This window comes from Lagenorhynchus albirostris, chromosome 10 (genome assembly GCF_949774975.1).
Source record: "Lagenorhynchus albirostris chromosome 10, mLagAlb1.1, whole genome shotgun sequence".
Taxonomy (NCBI): domain Eukaryota; kingdom Metazoa; phylum Chordata; class Mammalia; order Artiodactyla; family Delphinidae; genus Lagenorhynchus; species Lagenorhynchus albirostris.
Window position 1 is genome coordinate 71,209,376 of NC_083104.1, and position 14,133 is coordinate 71,223,508.

General features: G+C 53.4%; 1 protein-coding gene across 19 annotated transcripts in view; it reads right to left on the reverse strand.

Moving 5' to 3' along the window:
* Window positions 1–14,133, reverse strand: part of TRERF1 (transcriptional regulating factor 1) — a 572,147-nt gene that overhangs the window by 20,439 nt on the left and 537,575 nt on the right. For 14 of the 19 annotated variants that reach the window (XM_060162908.1, XM_060162912.1, XM_060162911.1 and 11 more), the window contains 7 exons: window positions 13,330–13,480; window positions 11,978–12,280; window positions 8,172–8,556; window positions 6,701–6,767; window positions 5,516–5,655; window positions 5,278–5,381; window positions 3,693–3,768 (listed from right to left, as the gene is read on the reverse strand). In XM_060162908.1, coding sequence (XP_060018891.1) covers window positions 3,693–3,768; window positions 5,278–5,381; window positions 5,516–5,655; window positions 6,701–6,767; window positions 8,172–8,556; window positions 11,978–12,280; window positions 13,330–13,480 — 1,226 coding nt within the window. The remainder of the gene's footprint in view (window positions 1–3,692; window positions 3,769–5,277; window positions 5,382–5,515; window positions 5,656–6,700; window positions 6,768–8,171; window positions 8,557–11,977; window positions 12,281–13,329; window positions 13,481–14,133) is intronic. The other 5 variants (XM_060162916.1, XM_060162917.1, XM_060162920.1 and 2 more) reach the window with 3 other exon arrangements.

The following is a 14,133-nucleotide window of genomic DNA, read 5'->3' on the forward strand; positions in this document are numbered from 1 at the left end:
CTTTCTGTCTTCCTTTCAAGCTTTTAAAAACTGTTCTCGATGCTGTTGTTATAGCAGTTACATAAGAAAGACACGTTCATTGTAGAAAAAGGAGGACCTGTTTCTACACCAGATCTTCATTTCCGTGAAAGGTTTTCCATGATGGGTGAAGACTGAGTAATTTTTTTAGGGGTGCAGGTGAATCGGGTAATACCAAAGTTCCCTCTGGAGGCCAAAGGCAGGGAGGCCTTGATCTGAATCCAGAACCTGAGCTTGTCCACTAGCCTCTTCTCCACAAGTGCCACGTCAGGCAAAGCAGCAGAGTGAGTATTAACTCCGTTCCTGCCCTTCAGGGGATCACTCTCCAGCTAGCAACATGGGCTAAGGATGCCTGTGAGATGACTTCACAGCTGCGCTTCTTACAAAGTATTCTCTGGAGAACGTAATTCTGTCTCTTCACCAAACTGGGGCAGCTTCCGAGACAGAGACCAGGCCTCCCCCCGACTGAACGGGTACATTCCCTCCAGGTCTCTCCCATCTCCGGAGTCAGGTCAGGGCTCAGGACCCAGTGAGCACTTGGGCTATGGTGGGGGCCCACAGTAGCCTCTGCTGAACCCTTGCCAAGACTCCCAGGGCCAGGTCTGACACCCCTCCACTCCGTGCCCATCTGCAGGAACTACCGGCTCAACGGAAAAACCAAAGACGCCGGAAGCTCTCTAATCACAACCAGGCATCCTTGTCACCCTGACAGACCCACACTCAAGCCTTCCCCACCCAACCCAACCGCTGACTGGGAGCCACTGCAAACAACCACTGCCACTTATGGGCGGAGGGTGTGGAGAGAGGTCTGGACCGGATGTGAATTAGAGAGCCTGGGGGCCACTGTGACAGCCCCCTTCCTCTGAGGATCTTAACAGGACTCTTCCGGGCTTGCCAAGCTGCCCACCTACAGTGATGTCTCTCCTGGGCCCCAGCACTGGTCGCTCTTTCCTTTTCTCACTGAACTGCTTGGGATGGGATGGGATGGGGTGGAAGGGCAGGTCAGGAGGGAAGTGATTTTCACAGGCTCCTGTCACTGTCTCCCCCAATTCACAGTCTGCACCCCTGAAACCAGTCTTGCCACCTTCTCTCCAGGGCACAGGCTGGGGAGGTCTGACCTCTCTCTAGACAACTGGAAGCCTGGGGTGCAATTCCAGGGCCGGAGTCGGGCGGGAGTGACACTGGCCACAGCCGCAGAGCTGGAAGCAAAGGAGATTTCAGAAGACAGTGTCCCAGCAAGGCTGGACCTGAGCTGACAGTCCTGCTGGAGAGCAACCCAAACAGGGCTTGGCACGAAGGCCAAGGCAGGATGGGGCCACGGGGGTGGGATTCACCAACACCCGGAACCAGTCAGAGGGTGGGGTGGTTAAAAGGGCGGAAGGCGGTCGCGGCTGTTAGCTAGGGCACGTGACGGGGGTAGACTCTGTGGCCTCCTCTGTGTTCTGGAAGGGAACCGCCAAGGGGATGGAGTCAGGCCAGACTTCAGAGATCTGTGACCTTTGTCCTTTGTGCTCATAATTCTAGAAGATTCTCTGGGACCCAGTCTGTGATCAGTTCCTGGAGAAGAGAGATTACTGGCAGACCTAGGTGAGCACCCTTTTCTTGGGGACACACAGCTAATGGGACACCAACCCTTCACACCGGACAGCTCCACCTCTCTTGTCTCCAAGGGTCAAAAGGATTCTGGAAGCAACAAGAGTGCTTCCTGGTCTGCTTATAGGGAAAGGGCGCAAGGGATGGGCAAAGGATTTCCCAGGAACCCCCAACTCCCGAAGATCACTGAATTTTAGCAGAGTTTAGGGCCTTCTAGTTTCAAAGCTTTTAGTACTATTTTAAGGTTGTTGTTTGGTGTTGTTTGGGGTGGAGGTGGTCTCTAGCCCATAGCTTTCCCGTCTCTTTTATGTCATGACACACACTAAAAAGATCACAATACCTGCTTGGCATGCTGGGAAGAACTGGAGGGAATTTGGGGCCCAGACAAGGCTGCTCACAGCTGGAGATGAGCAGCCCAGGGGCGCCGCCCACCCCAGTCACCCCAGGGGCCGAGGGCAGCCACAGCAGATGCTAGGGAAGTCTCCTCGCTAAGCAGAGAAGCCTGACCCAGGCTCCAGGAGGCTGGACGGCCCGTCAGGGTTTAATGGGCAGCAGATGACGCTGGGAATTAAGAGGATTGAATTGTTTCCATGGCAGATTAGAGAGAACTCCCACATCTTCTACCCACACTTGGGGCAGACACCAAGCAGGAAATGATGGAGACAGTAGTAAGAAACTGGCTCCTTGAGGCCATGGGGTTACATGATGGATTTCTTATCCAATGTGTCCATTCTGTGCTTGCCTAGTGCCAGCAGCAGCCTGTGTGCCGGGAGCGATCCCCAGACAGGCATCCCGGGCTTGCTGTGCTCAGGTGAGTGGCTTCTGAGGCCTTTCCACCCTGTGATGACAGGCAAGAGGGCCAACTCGGGAGAGGAGCCCGTTCTGCAAGGCAGACGGTGGTGGGGGTCACAGGGGCCCCCTGAGAACACGCCGGAATCTGCAGAACAGCCCTCACCTGAGGCCACATCTGGCCGCCTGGACTGAGGACTGGAAAAGGTATTTACTGGGTCCCCAAGGCCACTGAAGTACTTAGCACCCATCTACGCACGGTCCCCCCAGGCAACAGAGACACCTTCAAATGATTAACAACCAAGGGGCATTGGAGGACCCAGCCCTCTCTGAAACAGAGAACCCAGGCAGGTGTGTGGAGACCCCCAGAATGGACAGGGCTACTGGTTAACGGAAATACAAATGTTGACTCCAACTTCATTGTCACCGCAGGTTCCCCAGCCTGTTTCACTCTCTCTGCACGACTCTAACTCCATTCAACTCTCCAAGGTGTGTCCTCTTTCCCTCGTACTGGTGATGCCATCGTTAATCAACCCCCTCCTAAGAGAGACTCGTATGTATATGTACGTGTGTGTGCACGTGTACATGTATCTGTGCGTGCACACATATACATGTGCATGTACACGTCTTTCTCCCGCCATTAGTGATCCGTCATTTAATAACTGCCTACCCCTCAGACTCCAAACTACACAGGACAGGACTCTGTCTACATCTGTCACCGTCACTTCCCCCTCTTAGTGCTAGGCACAGTTTCCTGTACATAGGAAGTGCTCATTAATTGTTCAACCAATGAATAATAAAGCTACTAGACTGTGCCAGGCATTGGGCTCCATATACTCTCTCAAATCTTCACAAAGTCCTGCAAGGGATGGAGTATGAGCCCCACTTTACAGGTGAGGAAACCAAGGCTGCAGAAGGCCACGGGGTGCAGGCAAGATGTGAACCCACATCTACTGATCCCAAAGCCCAGGGGCCGCTGCGTGCTGTTGCCTCTGTGGTCTACCCCCTGTGGCTCTTCCTCCGGGTGCACCGATCTCACTGCTGCACGTGCGGGCCTTGTCCCCTCGTCCAGCTCTTGGCACACCCATGAGGGGCAGGCCCAGACAGACAAACGCCCGACAGCGACCAGCCAGCCGACATAGCTGCCCCACCACCTACGCCCCAGAGGCCTTGAGAGCACAAGCGGCGCTGAGGACAGAATGGGTGCTATCTGTTATTAAAAGGGGACACGACCAACACGCAGACAGCCCGCTCTCGGGAAGCAAGGGGGCACAGGGCTCCGGGCAACCTACCGGCATAGTGGTAATTTGCTAAAGGGTGACATTTTAACCTGACTGGCTTCCGCAGCAGCAGCATTTCCAGAGCAGCCTGCAGACCCGTGGGAGAGAAAAGGCGAGAGTCAGTCACGGGGCTTGTGTCCTCAGAAGACCATCTGCCTAATGGGGGAAACGAGCCAGCATTGCAGGGCCCGGGGTTGGGGGGCTGGAAGGAAAAACAGAGGAGACTCCCCGATTTGGGGTCTTCCTTCTGGTCAGCACTCAACAGGACTCATCATCCTAATACCTCCTCCGCCCATGCCTGCAGCCAGCTGGTCTTGTCCCAAAAACCCAGGTGGCAGCCAAAACCCACTCCTTCCTTGGTGAGGGCCCCAGCTTCAGAGATACGGTGGAGCCTCCTCTGTTTGGAGGCTGAGTCTCTAAGGAAATGAGTGGGTGACTTGGAACTGTTTTTGCAGAAAAATCACATGTTTCATTACAACTGAACATCAACAGCTATATTAGTAATAACTGTACTACATACTGTCCTTCCAGGGAGCCTTGCTAAATAACCCTTTCAAATCTACGACCCTCAGCCTCACTGAGTTTGTTAAAAAAGTGGTGCAGGTGGAGTTGAGCTGTGGATGGTTTGGGGATCTCAAATCTTGCTACTCCAAGTGTCGGCCATGGACCAGCAGCACGGGTATCCCCTGGGAGCAGGTTAGAAGTGCAGCACCTTGGGCCCCACCTCCAGAATTGCTGAATAAGAGCCTGCATTTTAACAAGACTCCCTAGGTGATGTGCGTGCACGTTAACAGTTTGAGAAGCACGGCTCTGTGGCACTGATCTTAAAAGGTCAAGGAGAGTTCTCCCACATTCTAGAGAACCCTTGAAGGGTATCAGTAATCTCATGAAAAGGTAGTATTGGGACATTTGTTTACCTTCACATTTTCATAAAATCAAAAAAGCAGGAGGTTAGCTCTGGTATAAGAATCATGTATTTACTAAAGGGGAAGCTGAGGCTAGTGGCGAAGTGCTCCAGCCAGGGGTCCAGGTTGAGCAGGCAAATGGTCAGCTCTGATTCTGGGAAAAGGGCACCAAAGTTCTGGTTTGGGGATGCCAGAGAACTGTGCCAAAAGTGGAAGAATGACACCAGATGGTGCACAGCGAACATTTCACTTTGGTTAGGGGAGCAAACGGTTCTATGAACGTCAAACTCTGGCTGATTTCCAGGTAGGGAGGAATGATGAGCAGAGTATGACAGGCTATTTTAGGCCAAGCCTTGCTTCAGGAAGGCCTTCTACTTCCATCACTGCAGACCTGTTTCCCGATGTGAATTACAAGACTGCTGAAAAGAAATTCTAGTTTCCCAAAACAGATGTTGCCATCATTATTACTTAGGAACAGATGTGTAAACAGAAATCCAACTGGAGGTTTTCTGCAGGCTTTCAAATCCTGGCCTACTCATTGAGATAAGGAACATGGGAGGCACACCAACTGGTCATCATCTTAAGAGCTGGTTGCGAGGGGCATGAAACAACACAGAAACTTGGTAAAATTCTTTTCAGAATTCCGACATGAAGCATATGAACTGGGAAGCCTCCTTTTCACAGTTCCTTACCATCACATCACCTTTGGCCTCGAAGAGAGAGTGCAAAGCAAATTCAGAATTGGTCCCTCCACCTGGCAACGCACTTGAACAGCACAAATTCAGGAGATTCTCCACTGTTGGGAACAAAGAGAGGCCACTGCATCAGAAAGAGCTCAGCGTCACCGGAAAGACAAACTGATCCTGGAGCCAGAGGCCCCCAGGAGAGGATCCAGCCCTTCCTGCCCAGTTCTTCCCATGCTGCCAATACCTCTTTGCTGGAAGTCGTGGTTTTCCAGCTCTGGCCAGGGCTTCCATACCAGTGTGGCCTTGTGTGTGTCCTGGGCCAGGGCAGAGACATCCTGGAGTTCCGGGATCTCCGCTTGGAATCTCAAGCCAATGTTGATGCGTCTTTAATCACAAGAAGAAAAGCAACAGTGTGGTCTTCAATTTGAGACCAAGGGCAACTGTCAGGGACTTGAAAAAGAAGGAAACCGGTTCCTTCTGCAAGAAGAATGCAGGGGCATTTCCTCACAGGGTGATCTGAAGATTCCAGGCATGGCCTTTCCACCGGCATAAGGAACATCTTTACGATTGGGGAGAGATGCTGTGGGGAGCAAGGGAGAAGCCTGCCTGGGGTTTCAAAGCTCCCTGTAACTGGGAGAGGGAGGGTCCTAATTCCAAGGGAACGGCTGCCCAGAGCACGGCCGAGGGTATCACTTAACCCAATGGGACAAATACAAAGTGCTTATTCCATTTTTTAGCCCTTTCAGACCACGTTCACATAAATGATCCCATCTGAACCTCACCAAGACCTGTGATGTAAGCAAGGCAGTGATAATTATTCCTACTCAATAGATGAATTAACTAAAGCTTAGAAAGGTTAACTTGATCAAGATCAAATAACAAAACGGTGCTGGAACCAGGTTTCCTGATTCCTGACTCAATCTACTCACCACTCTACCATCTGGCCTCTTCTGTGCTTATCCATGAAAATAACCAGCTTTCTCTTCCATTATACCCCCCAACTCAATTACTCAACAAGGCCACTTGGAGGATCAGCTAAGAATCTTAGGGAGGGGCTGGGGGATCAAGGGCATTTGGATGGAGCCTCGTGGAGAGCTAGGCACCCTGAGACAGATGTCTCAATGTCACTGGGGATGTGAAGGCATGTGGCCCCAACCAAACTGGCTCACGGTGCCACAGATGGGGACGCCTGGTTCTCCAAACACAAGGCTCCTTGCTTTTAATGTGTTTAGTCTTTAGAAAAGGCCTTGAAATACTGGCAATTACAGGGAAACAACAGTACTTGAGAAATACCACGATCCTACATTTTCTACAACTTCTTGCCCAGTGGCCACTCTGATCCCAGAAGCACTAGCTACACTTCTCAAAGCTCCCCATCCCTTTTCTAGGCTGAGGCTTCTGTTCTAAAGAATAATTGGCTTTTCCTTACGGTTCGACATCAACGGTCTGCTCTCCAGGCCCTGGGGTGACTGTCACGTTGCTGCCATCGATGCTGTCTGAAGCACAAAAACCAGGGGTCACTGGTCAACAGGGAAGGGTACTGAAGAAACTAAATGAGCAGTTAGCTAAACAGTCGTGACAGGGCCCCTCTCCTACCCAACGCATGCCAGAGTTACCCCAGCAGTCTCCGAGGAGTTGGATGGAATGTGGAGCAACATGGCTTAGCGTTTCCCCACTTCTCACACAGGGTAAGGAGTGGCCAGCTGCCCCACTCTGGTCTGCTAAGCTTTTTATTTATTTATTTTTAAAATTATTTAAAAATAATTTTTGGCTGTGTGTGCGGGGCCTGTGGGAGCCTAGTTCCTCGACCGGGGATTGACCCCAGGCCCTCCGCAGTGAAAGTGTGGAGTCCTAAGCGCTGGGCCGCTAGGGAATTCCCCTGTTAATTTGTCTTATTTCTATGAAACTATTCTTGCTCCAGAAAGAGATCCTGGCTACAGGCCTCTCCTGCTTGATCTTTTTTTTTTTAAATAAATTTATTTTTTATTTATTTTTATTTTTAGCTGCATTGGATCTTCCCTGTGGTGCATGGGCTTTCTCTAGTCGTGGTGAGCGGGGGCCATTCTTTGATGAAGTGCGTAGGCAGTGGCTTCTCTTGTTGCGGAGCACGGGCTCTAGGCCCGTGGGCTTCAGTAGTTGTGGCACACGGGCTCAGCAACTGTGGTTCACAGGCTCAGTAGTTGTAGTGCATGGGCTTAGGCGCTCCGCGGCATGTGGGATCTTCCCGGACCTCGGCTTGAACCCGTGTCCCCTGCATTGGCAGGCGGATTCTTAAGCCCTGCCCCACCAGGGAAGCCCTCTTGCTTGATCTTTACACAGCATGCTAAAATGTGAAGGTGTGGTCTTGCATATAATCCCATTTGTACATCTACTTAGTACATTTATTTTTTTATTTTAATTTTTTTGCGGTACGGGTGCCTCTCACTGTTGTGGCCTCTCCCGTCGCGGAGCCCAGGCTCCGGACGCACAGGCTCAGCGGCCATGGCTCACGGGCCCATCCGCTCCGCGGCATGTGGGATCTTCCCGGACCGGGGCACAAACCCGCGTCCCCTGCATCGGCAGGCGGACTCTCAACCACTGCGCCACCAGGGAAGCCCCTACTTAGTACATTTATATTGGGTGTCTTACACGGTTATCCACAGCACACTTCAACTGTTTTTCCTTATCCCAAAGAAACTGATTATCGCTCTACGTGTTAGTCTCCGCGGCTAGACTGTGTTTCCCCTGAGAAGAATCCTAATTATTTCTAGCCCCTAGCACACTGCCTGGTACACAGAATCGAGCCACCGCCAAGGTCTGTGGAAAACGAGACGACAGAACGCGAGGCCTCCTGGGGCAGCACCCAGCACAGTCGGGGCGCCGCCCCTGAGGCAGCGGAGGCGGGGACAGGGGCGACTCACTGGGGCGGCAGAGCAGCACGCGAGGCGTGGGCGTGAGGGGCGTGAGGGGCAGCTGCGGATGCGCGCCGGCGCCGTGGCCGGAGATGAGCACGTTGCTGAAGAGCCCCGAACCCTGGCGCACCGGGCTGAGCATGGGCGGGGGCGTGTAGGGGGGCAGCTCGTGGGCGGGGTCGAGGAGCAAGTGGTCGCCCAGGACGCGCGGGGAGCGCAGCTGGCTCTGGTACAGGGTGGCGCCAGAGTGCGAGGCGGCGAGGTTGGGCGTGTAGGAGGGCGGAGGCGGGATGAAGAGCGGCTCCGGCCGGTGCCGGAACTTTTTCTTCTCCGGCGCGGTCTTGAGGGCTTCCTCAGCTTTGGCCAAGCCTGGCTGATGCTTCTTGGGAATTTCCTACAACGGGAAGAATGATCCGATTCAAATACTTGGGCTTTTCCCACAGGCCCTTTCCACAGGCTGAGGGAAGGGGGACTGCTGTCCTAACGGGGACCCCCTCCCCCCTTCCACTCGTCTGACCCCAGCATCCTCCGCCTTCAGAAACGGCCACATCCACTTCAGACAAGGCGAGATCTGGTGGCTTGATTAGGGAGAAAACTTTGGTTTTGGAGGAAATCCCTCATGTCTGGAGAGGGATGGGGGTGGTAGGAATAGTGGGTGGGCAAGAAAGAATATATTCACATTCTTTATTGCTTATCACTGCATTCCCATCTGGTGAGTGGAATCCAGCTGAGAGGGCCCTTTAATTCCCCACTGCTCCCCGGGGACTGACATCGGGGACAGATAACACATGTTCTGAGGCGGCGACAGAAGAATCTATTCAGGGAAGCTGGGCAGAGGCTGTGGGGCAGGAAGAGGGGGTCAGGCCTTGGCCAAGGCTCCCAGGGCCAGTGACCCACACTGGGCTCTTCTTCAAGGTAACCTTAGGGTTGAGGAGCGCCATCCCGGATCTCTGAGGCCCGTCTCATGTGCTCTCCTAGAAGTGGATCTGGTGAGCCTCCCCGCCTCACCACCCCTCATTACTGCTCCCAGCACTGGTGGCTTATCTGTGGCAAACCCTTCTCGTAGGTTGGTTTCCTGTCAGCAGGGTTAGTTTATTTTATTCCAGCAGAACCAAGCATCTTCTGGAAGGAAGATCTGCCACATGGATACAGATATACTAATAAGTAAACGCACGCACGGAAAGAGATAAGCAGGGCATGCCAAAGCCAAACACAAACAGTCTTGGTTGTGTACCAGCATCAGCCCAGAAAAACCCGAGAGCTGGGTGCGGCTGGAGAGGCAGCCGTGCGGTTGGGAGGGGCTGTGAGGATACCTGCAGAAAAGTTCTGGGCCGTCTGTGGTCCCCTCCCAGGCCCTGCAGGCCAGTGCTCGTCACAGCTGTGGTCCCTGGCAATCCCTGTGCCCAGGGTGGCGCCTGAGTAGGAGGCAGCAGGGGGTGATGGGAAGGGTCGGCCATGGTCACGTGACCAGCCTCCTCCAGGCCATGTGACCTGCCCCAGTCACCCCTCAGCTCTGGGCTCCTCCCCCTCAGGGCCCCTTCTGCGGCCTTCAGCACTTCAGGCTGCCCCTCGTGTCTCTCCCTCAGCTTCATCATCTTCTGGGGTGCCGTCCCAGCCCCTAGGAGGGGAGTCTAGGGAAGCAGAAAGGTGAGGAAAGGGGAAGGGGCAGCGGGGACCCCCAGGCCCCCGGGGGGCTCTCCTTAGGTCAGAGAGCCCCAACCTGCTTCCTTTCCCCACCAGGGGGCTCCTCACCGCCTGAGGCTGAGGTGCAGAGAGGGGGCTGAGGAATGGGAAGAAGGTGCACGTGCCCCCAACTTGGGGAGCCATCCTGACACTTCACATCTGGTTCCTGGGTAACGGATGGGGTCACCTGAGGACCCCGAGTGACTTCAACCCTGCACTGGGATCCAGACCTCTGACCACAGGGCCAAAGGTCCCTTTCGGGCTCTCTCTACTTGAGCCTCTGGGTTCTGTTACAACAGCTCTATTCTGGGACTTTCCAATCCTCCAGGCAAGGCTCTGAGACCCGGGGCCAGGGAAGGCCCCCGGAATATCAGACCTGGATGTCAGGTGGGAGGAAGCGTTTACAGAGTTCCAGCCAAGCTGGAGACAGGGCCAAGCGCTGAGGGGTTTTAAACGCTCCCCAGAGAGGTGACAGTCACTGAGGAGGCCAACACCACCCCCGCCCCCCAAACCCAGATCAGGGAGAAACTGAAGTTCTGAGAGGGGAAGGGTCTCGGCTGGCTGCATCCCAGACGGCTAGGAGCAGAGTGGGGATTAAAACACAGGGCTCCTACCTGGACATTTTGATTTCTTTATATTAAGTGTCAGGACCTTGCTCACACTTACTCAAGCCCTACCTACACGCTTCCATATCGGCTTATCTCCTCACAGTATGTCTCTCACCCTTCCCACAAAACCAAGTTCACCTCTGCCTTGGAACTCCCCTCGTGACGATCTTCTGAGCAAACTCACGTCAAACTTCCCTTGCCTCATCCCAGTCCCTAATGACCTTAGCTCCCCAGGTATGTCCCCCACCAGCCCCACGCAGGGCATTGCTGCCTTGCTCTGTCTTGAACTGGGGCGGGGCTGCTGCCTGGGGCTCTGCCCCCTGTGTGACTACGGTCCTTACTTTCTCCAGCTTCAGGCTGAGAGTTTCCAAAGGGCAGAAACAGCATCCCTCCCACCAAATGAGGAACTTCCCTGGGCAAAGAGGGGGCTTGGCTGTGTGGTTTCATCTCTCTGCCTGTTGCTGGCCCCCAAGACCTGCCAGCTGATGAGAATCCTGGCCTCCAGAGGTTCTCCACCTGTCTTTCCTCTTTTGAGCCCTGATATCACATAGAAAACCAAAAAGGCTCTTTCTGGATTTTTCTAGTTCTCTTAATTATCCTCCTTATCCCTATTCTGGCCCAACCCCACTCGTGTCTCCTGGAATCCCAGCAGCTGCCTATTCTGTGAGGACAAATGTGACTCAGCAGCTACTCTGTGGGGAGGGGACACATCTGATGTAGTGAATGGGTTACAGACTCCCCAGGGGAGGGGCGGAGGGAGGGAGAGAGAGAGGGGGAGAGGGACAGAGAGAGAGAGAGGGACAGAGAGAGAGAGAGAGAGAGAGAGGGAGAGAGAGAGGGAAGGAGAGGGAGAGAGCTCTCTGTCCCAGAGCCAAGCTAAGCTGCTTGGGTGATGTGCTCGGAACTTGAGAAAGAGAAGAACGGTGAATAAGAAACACAAATCCCTTTGCTTTCTTGAGATTGGGGGGGGGGTGTCTCAGGGGAATGACTTTGGGAATCTTAATGAATCCGGTCCTCTGAGGGTATTTATTTACACAGGGGTGATACTGAAAATATTAAGCATGTGGTAAGGCTGACTGACCATCAGAACGGATGCCAGCGCTACTGCCTGGAGGACCTGCTGTGCCAGGGGTTGCCTCTTTGGTTGCTGGATCTGGGGAGGTCTGGAGATCCTGGGGGAGGGGCCAGGACCCCGGGCAGTAGCTATTTATTATCTGGGACAGTACTTCCATATTTTAATAACTGTGATCACCAGCTGAGTTATCACCTCTGTTTAATCTAGGAACATCTTCGGGTCTCTCAGAATCTAACCCAGACCATTAGCCTGGTAGAGTGCCAAGTGTTTACCGGGTGGCACGCAGTGCGGACACGGATGGGATTCCCAAGGTGGCCGCGGGGGGCTCAGCCCGGAGAGGCCAAGCCACGTCTGAGCTCAGGCCAGTGGCCCTGGCAGAGCTGTCCCCATCTCCAAGAAAGCAAAGGGATGTCCCCACCCCAGGCAGGCAGGGCAGAGCAGCAACTCACAGCAGGCGGGTGGGGGGCAGCCCCTTGGGGTGAGTGTGGGGGAGAGAGGGTCATCCTCACGAGCACGGGCATCTCGTCGTCCGACATCGAGCTGGCTGGCTTGTCTCTGGCTGAGGGGGCGGCAGCGACGCTGTTGGCGAAGCCCTGAGAGCTGGGCTTGGGCGGGAGAAGCTTGACAGGGACAGACACGGGCATGACCATAGGCGTGAGGCTTTCCGCCTCGGGTGGGAGCTGCGGTGGCGGCGGAGGCGGAGGCGGCAGTGGCGGCTGAGGCGGAGGCGCCGAGGCCTTCTCTCCTTCCTCCTACACAGACAATAAAGGCTTTGATCCTGGGCTGAGAGCAGCTCTCATGGGGGGGATGCACTTTGCTCTTCCTGAAACGTTCCTGGACATCACGCGTGGGTGACAGAGAACCGCTGCAGGGTGGTTTCCTTCCTGCCAGCCTGAGTCCCTCGGCTCCAGTGATGCCCGTCGGCAATGGACAAGGCACTTGATTTTCTACATTAAAAAATCTTGACCGTGTATCACTTGTATATTAAAACAAATAGTGAAGAAAAATTTTTGTGTGGCTGTCATTGCTTTTAAAGAAAAGGACATGGACTTAGAATCAGACCAAAAAAAAAAAACAACACAAGCTCTTGTGCAGGACCTTTTAATTCTATGGGCCTCAGTTTACTCATCTGTCAAATGGAGGAAAAGCTCTTTTAACTGGCATGGTCGGGAGACGGAGTGACCTGGGTCACATCAAAGTTTTTGGTGAACAGAGTTAATCCCATAGACTTAAATTAAGATTAACAGCATTCAAAGAATTGAGAAAGTTCTTTGAATTTTAATTTAACTCTAAAACTGCATGGGTAGTTCACCACAAGGGTATCCTACTTGGATAATCCTAAGGGCATTTAAAGGTCTTCGGACGCTAGAGTCTACCACTAGTGCCCTGGTGAACAGAAAATGCTGGCTGGGAGCCCGATGGTCACACTAGCTTTCCCTGGCCATTGACTATGGATCTGGAAGGCCCAAGGGACCCTGGTCTTGAGTACTTGAGGAAGCGGAAGTTGAAAACAACAGTGCATCAACATGTTTTCTTTGCTGTCTTCTCCAGGAGCTGGAGAGGCTGGGATCCCCTAAAAGGATTTCTACCACCTCAGTTCTGGACTCTTGTTCATGAAGCCAGTGGAAGTGGAGACTGTGTGACCTGGCTGGCTCCCAGCGTCAAAGCTTGAGTACTTTCGTTAGGGAAGGGCTATGCCTCCTCAGGTTCCCCGAGTGGGGCTCACATCACTCTCTGATGGCAGCAAAGCAAAGCAAGCAGCACATGGCCTGGGAAGGACCGGGGGCTGACTCCTCCTCACCTGTTTGAGGCTGGGGGAGGCCCTCATCCCCCCGTGGGACCGCATGTGGCCGTTCAGGGCAGGCAGACTCTTGAACTCCTTCAGGCAGATGGAGCATGTCAGCTTGTTCTTGGCATCAAACTGCTCCCCAAACACTCCTTTTGGTTGGCCACTGCTCAAGGGTAGGACCAAGTGGAGAGGACACACACATTGATGACGGGAAACAGTGACTCATCACAAGACCTCACACCCTACAATGAACCCATTTCATTCATCCAGAGCTCCCATGGCCATGGCCCTACTTGTATTACCCCAATTCCCTTCAGAGAACTAAGCCCAATTTGCAGATGGAAAACTGAGGCTCAAGAGTAGGAAAGGGCGTGCTCAAGATCATGCAAGAGTTGAACCAAACGTCTTTCTTCATTCCAGGCCTTCAGGTGCTGGGTTTTTTCCCACCTCTGGCTTATGACCCTTCTAGAATCAGCTTCGGCTCTCCTCTTCCAGAAGTCTTCCCTTAGACACATGGGTCTCAGTCTTCTGGTTCAGCCTCCAGGTTGCATGTCTTAGTTTGTAAGGTTCTGGCTAAGTCTTTATTTACCAAACCCATGAGGGGAGGAAACAAGACTGTACTATTCACTGGGGCATCCTCATAGCTTAGTGCCATGCCTAGCACACAGTAGGTACTAAATAAATACTCACTGAATGGACAGAGGGCAGAACATGGGCTTTGGAGTCTATCCCAGCATCCCTACTTTCTTGATGTGCAACCTTAAGCTCTCTGAGCCTCAGTTTTCTCATTTGTAAAATAATAATGATAACAATAGT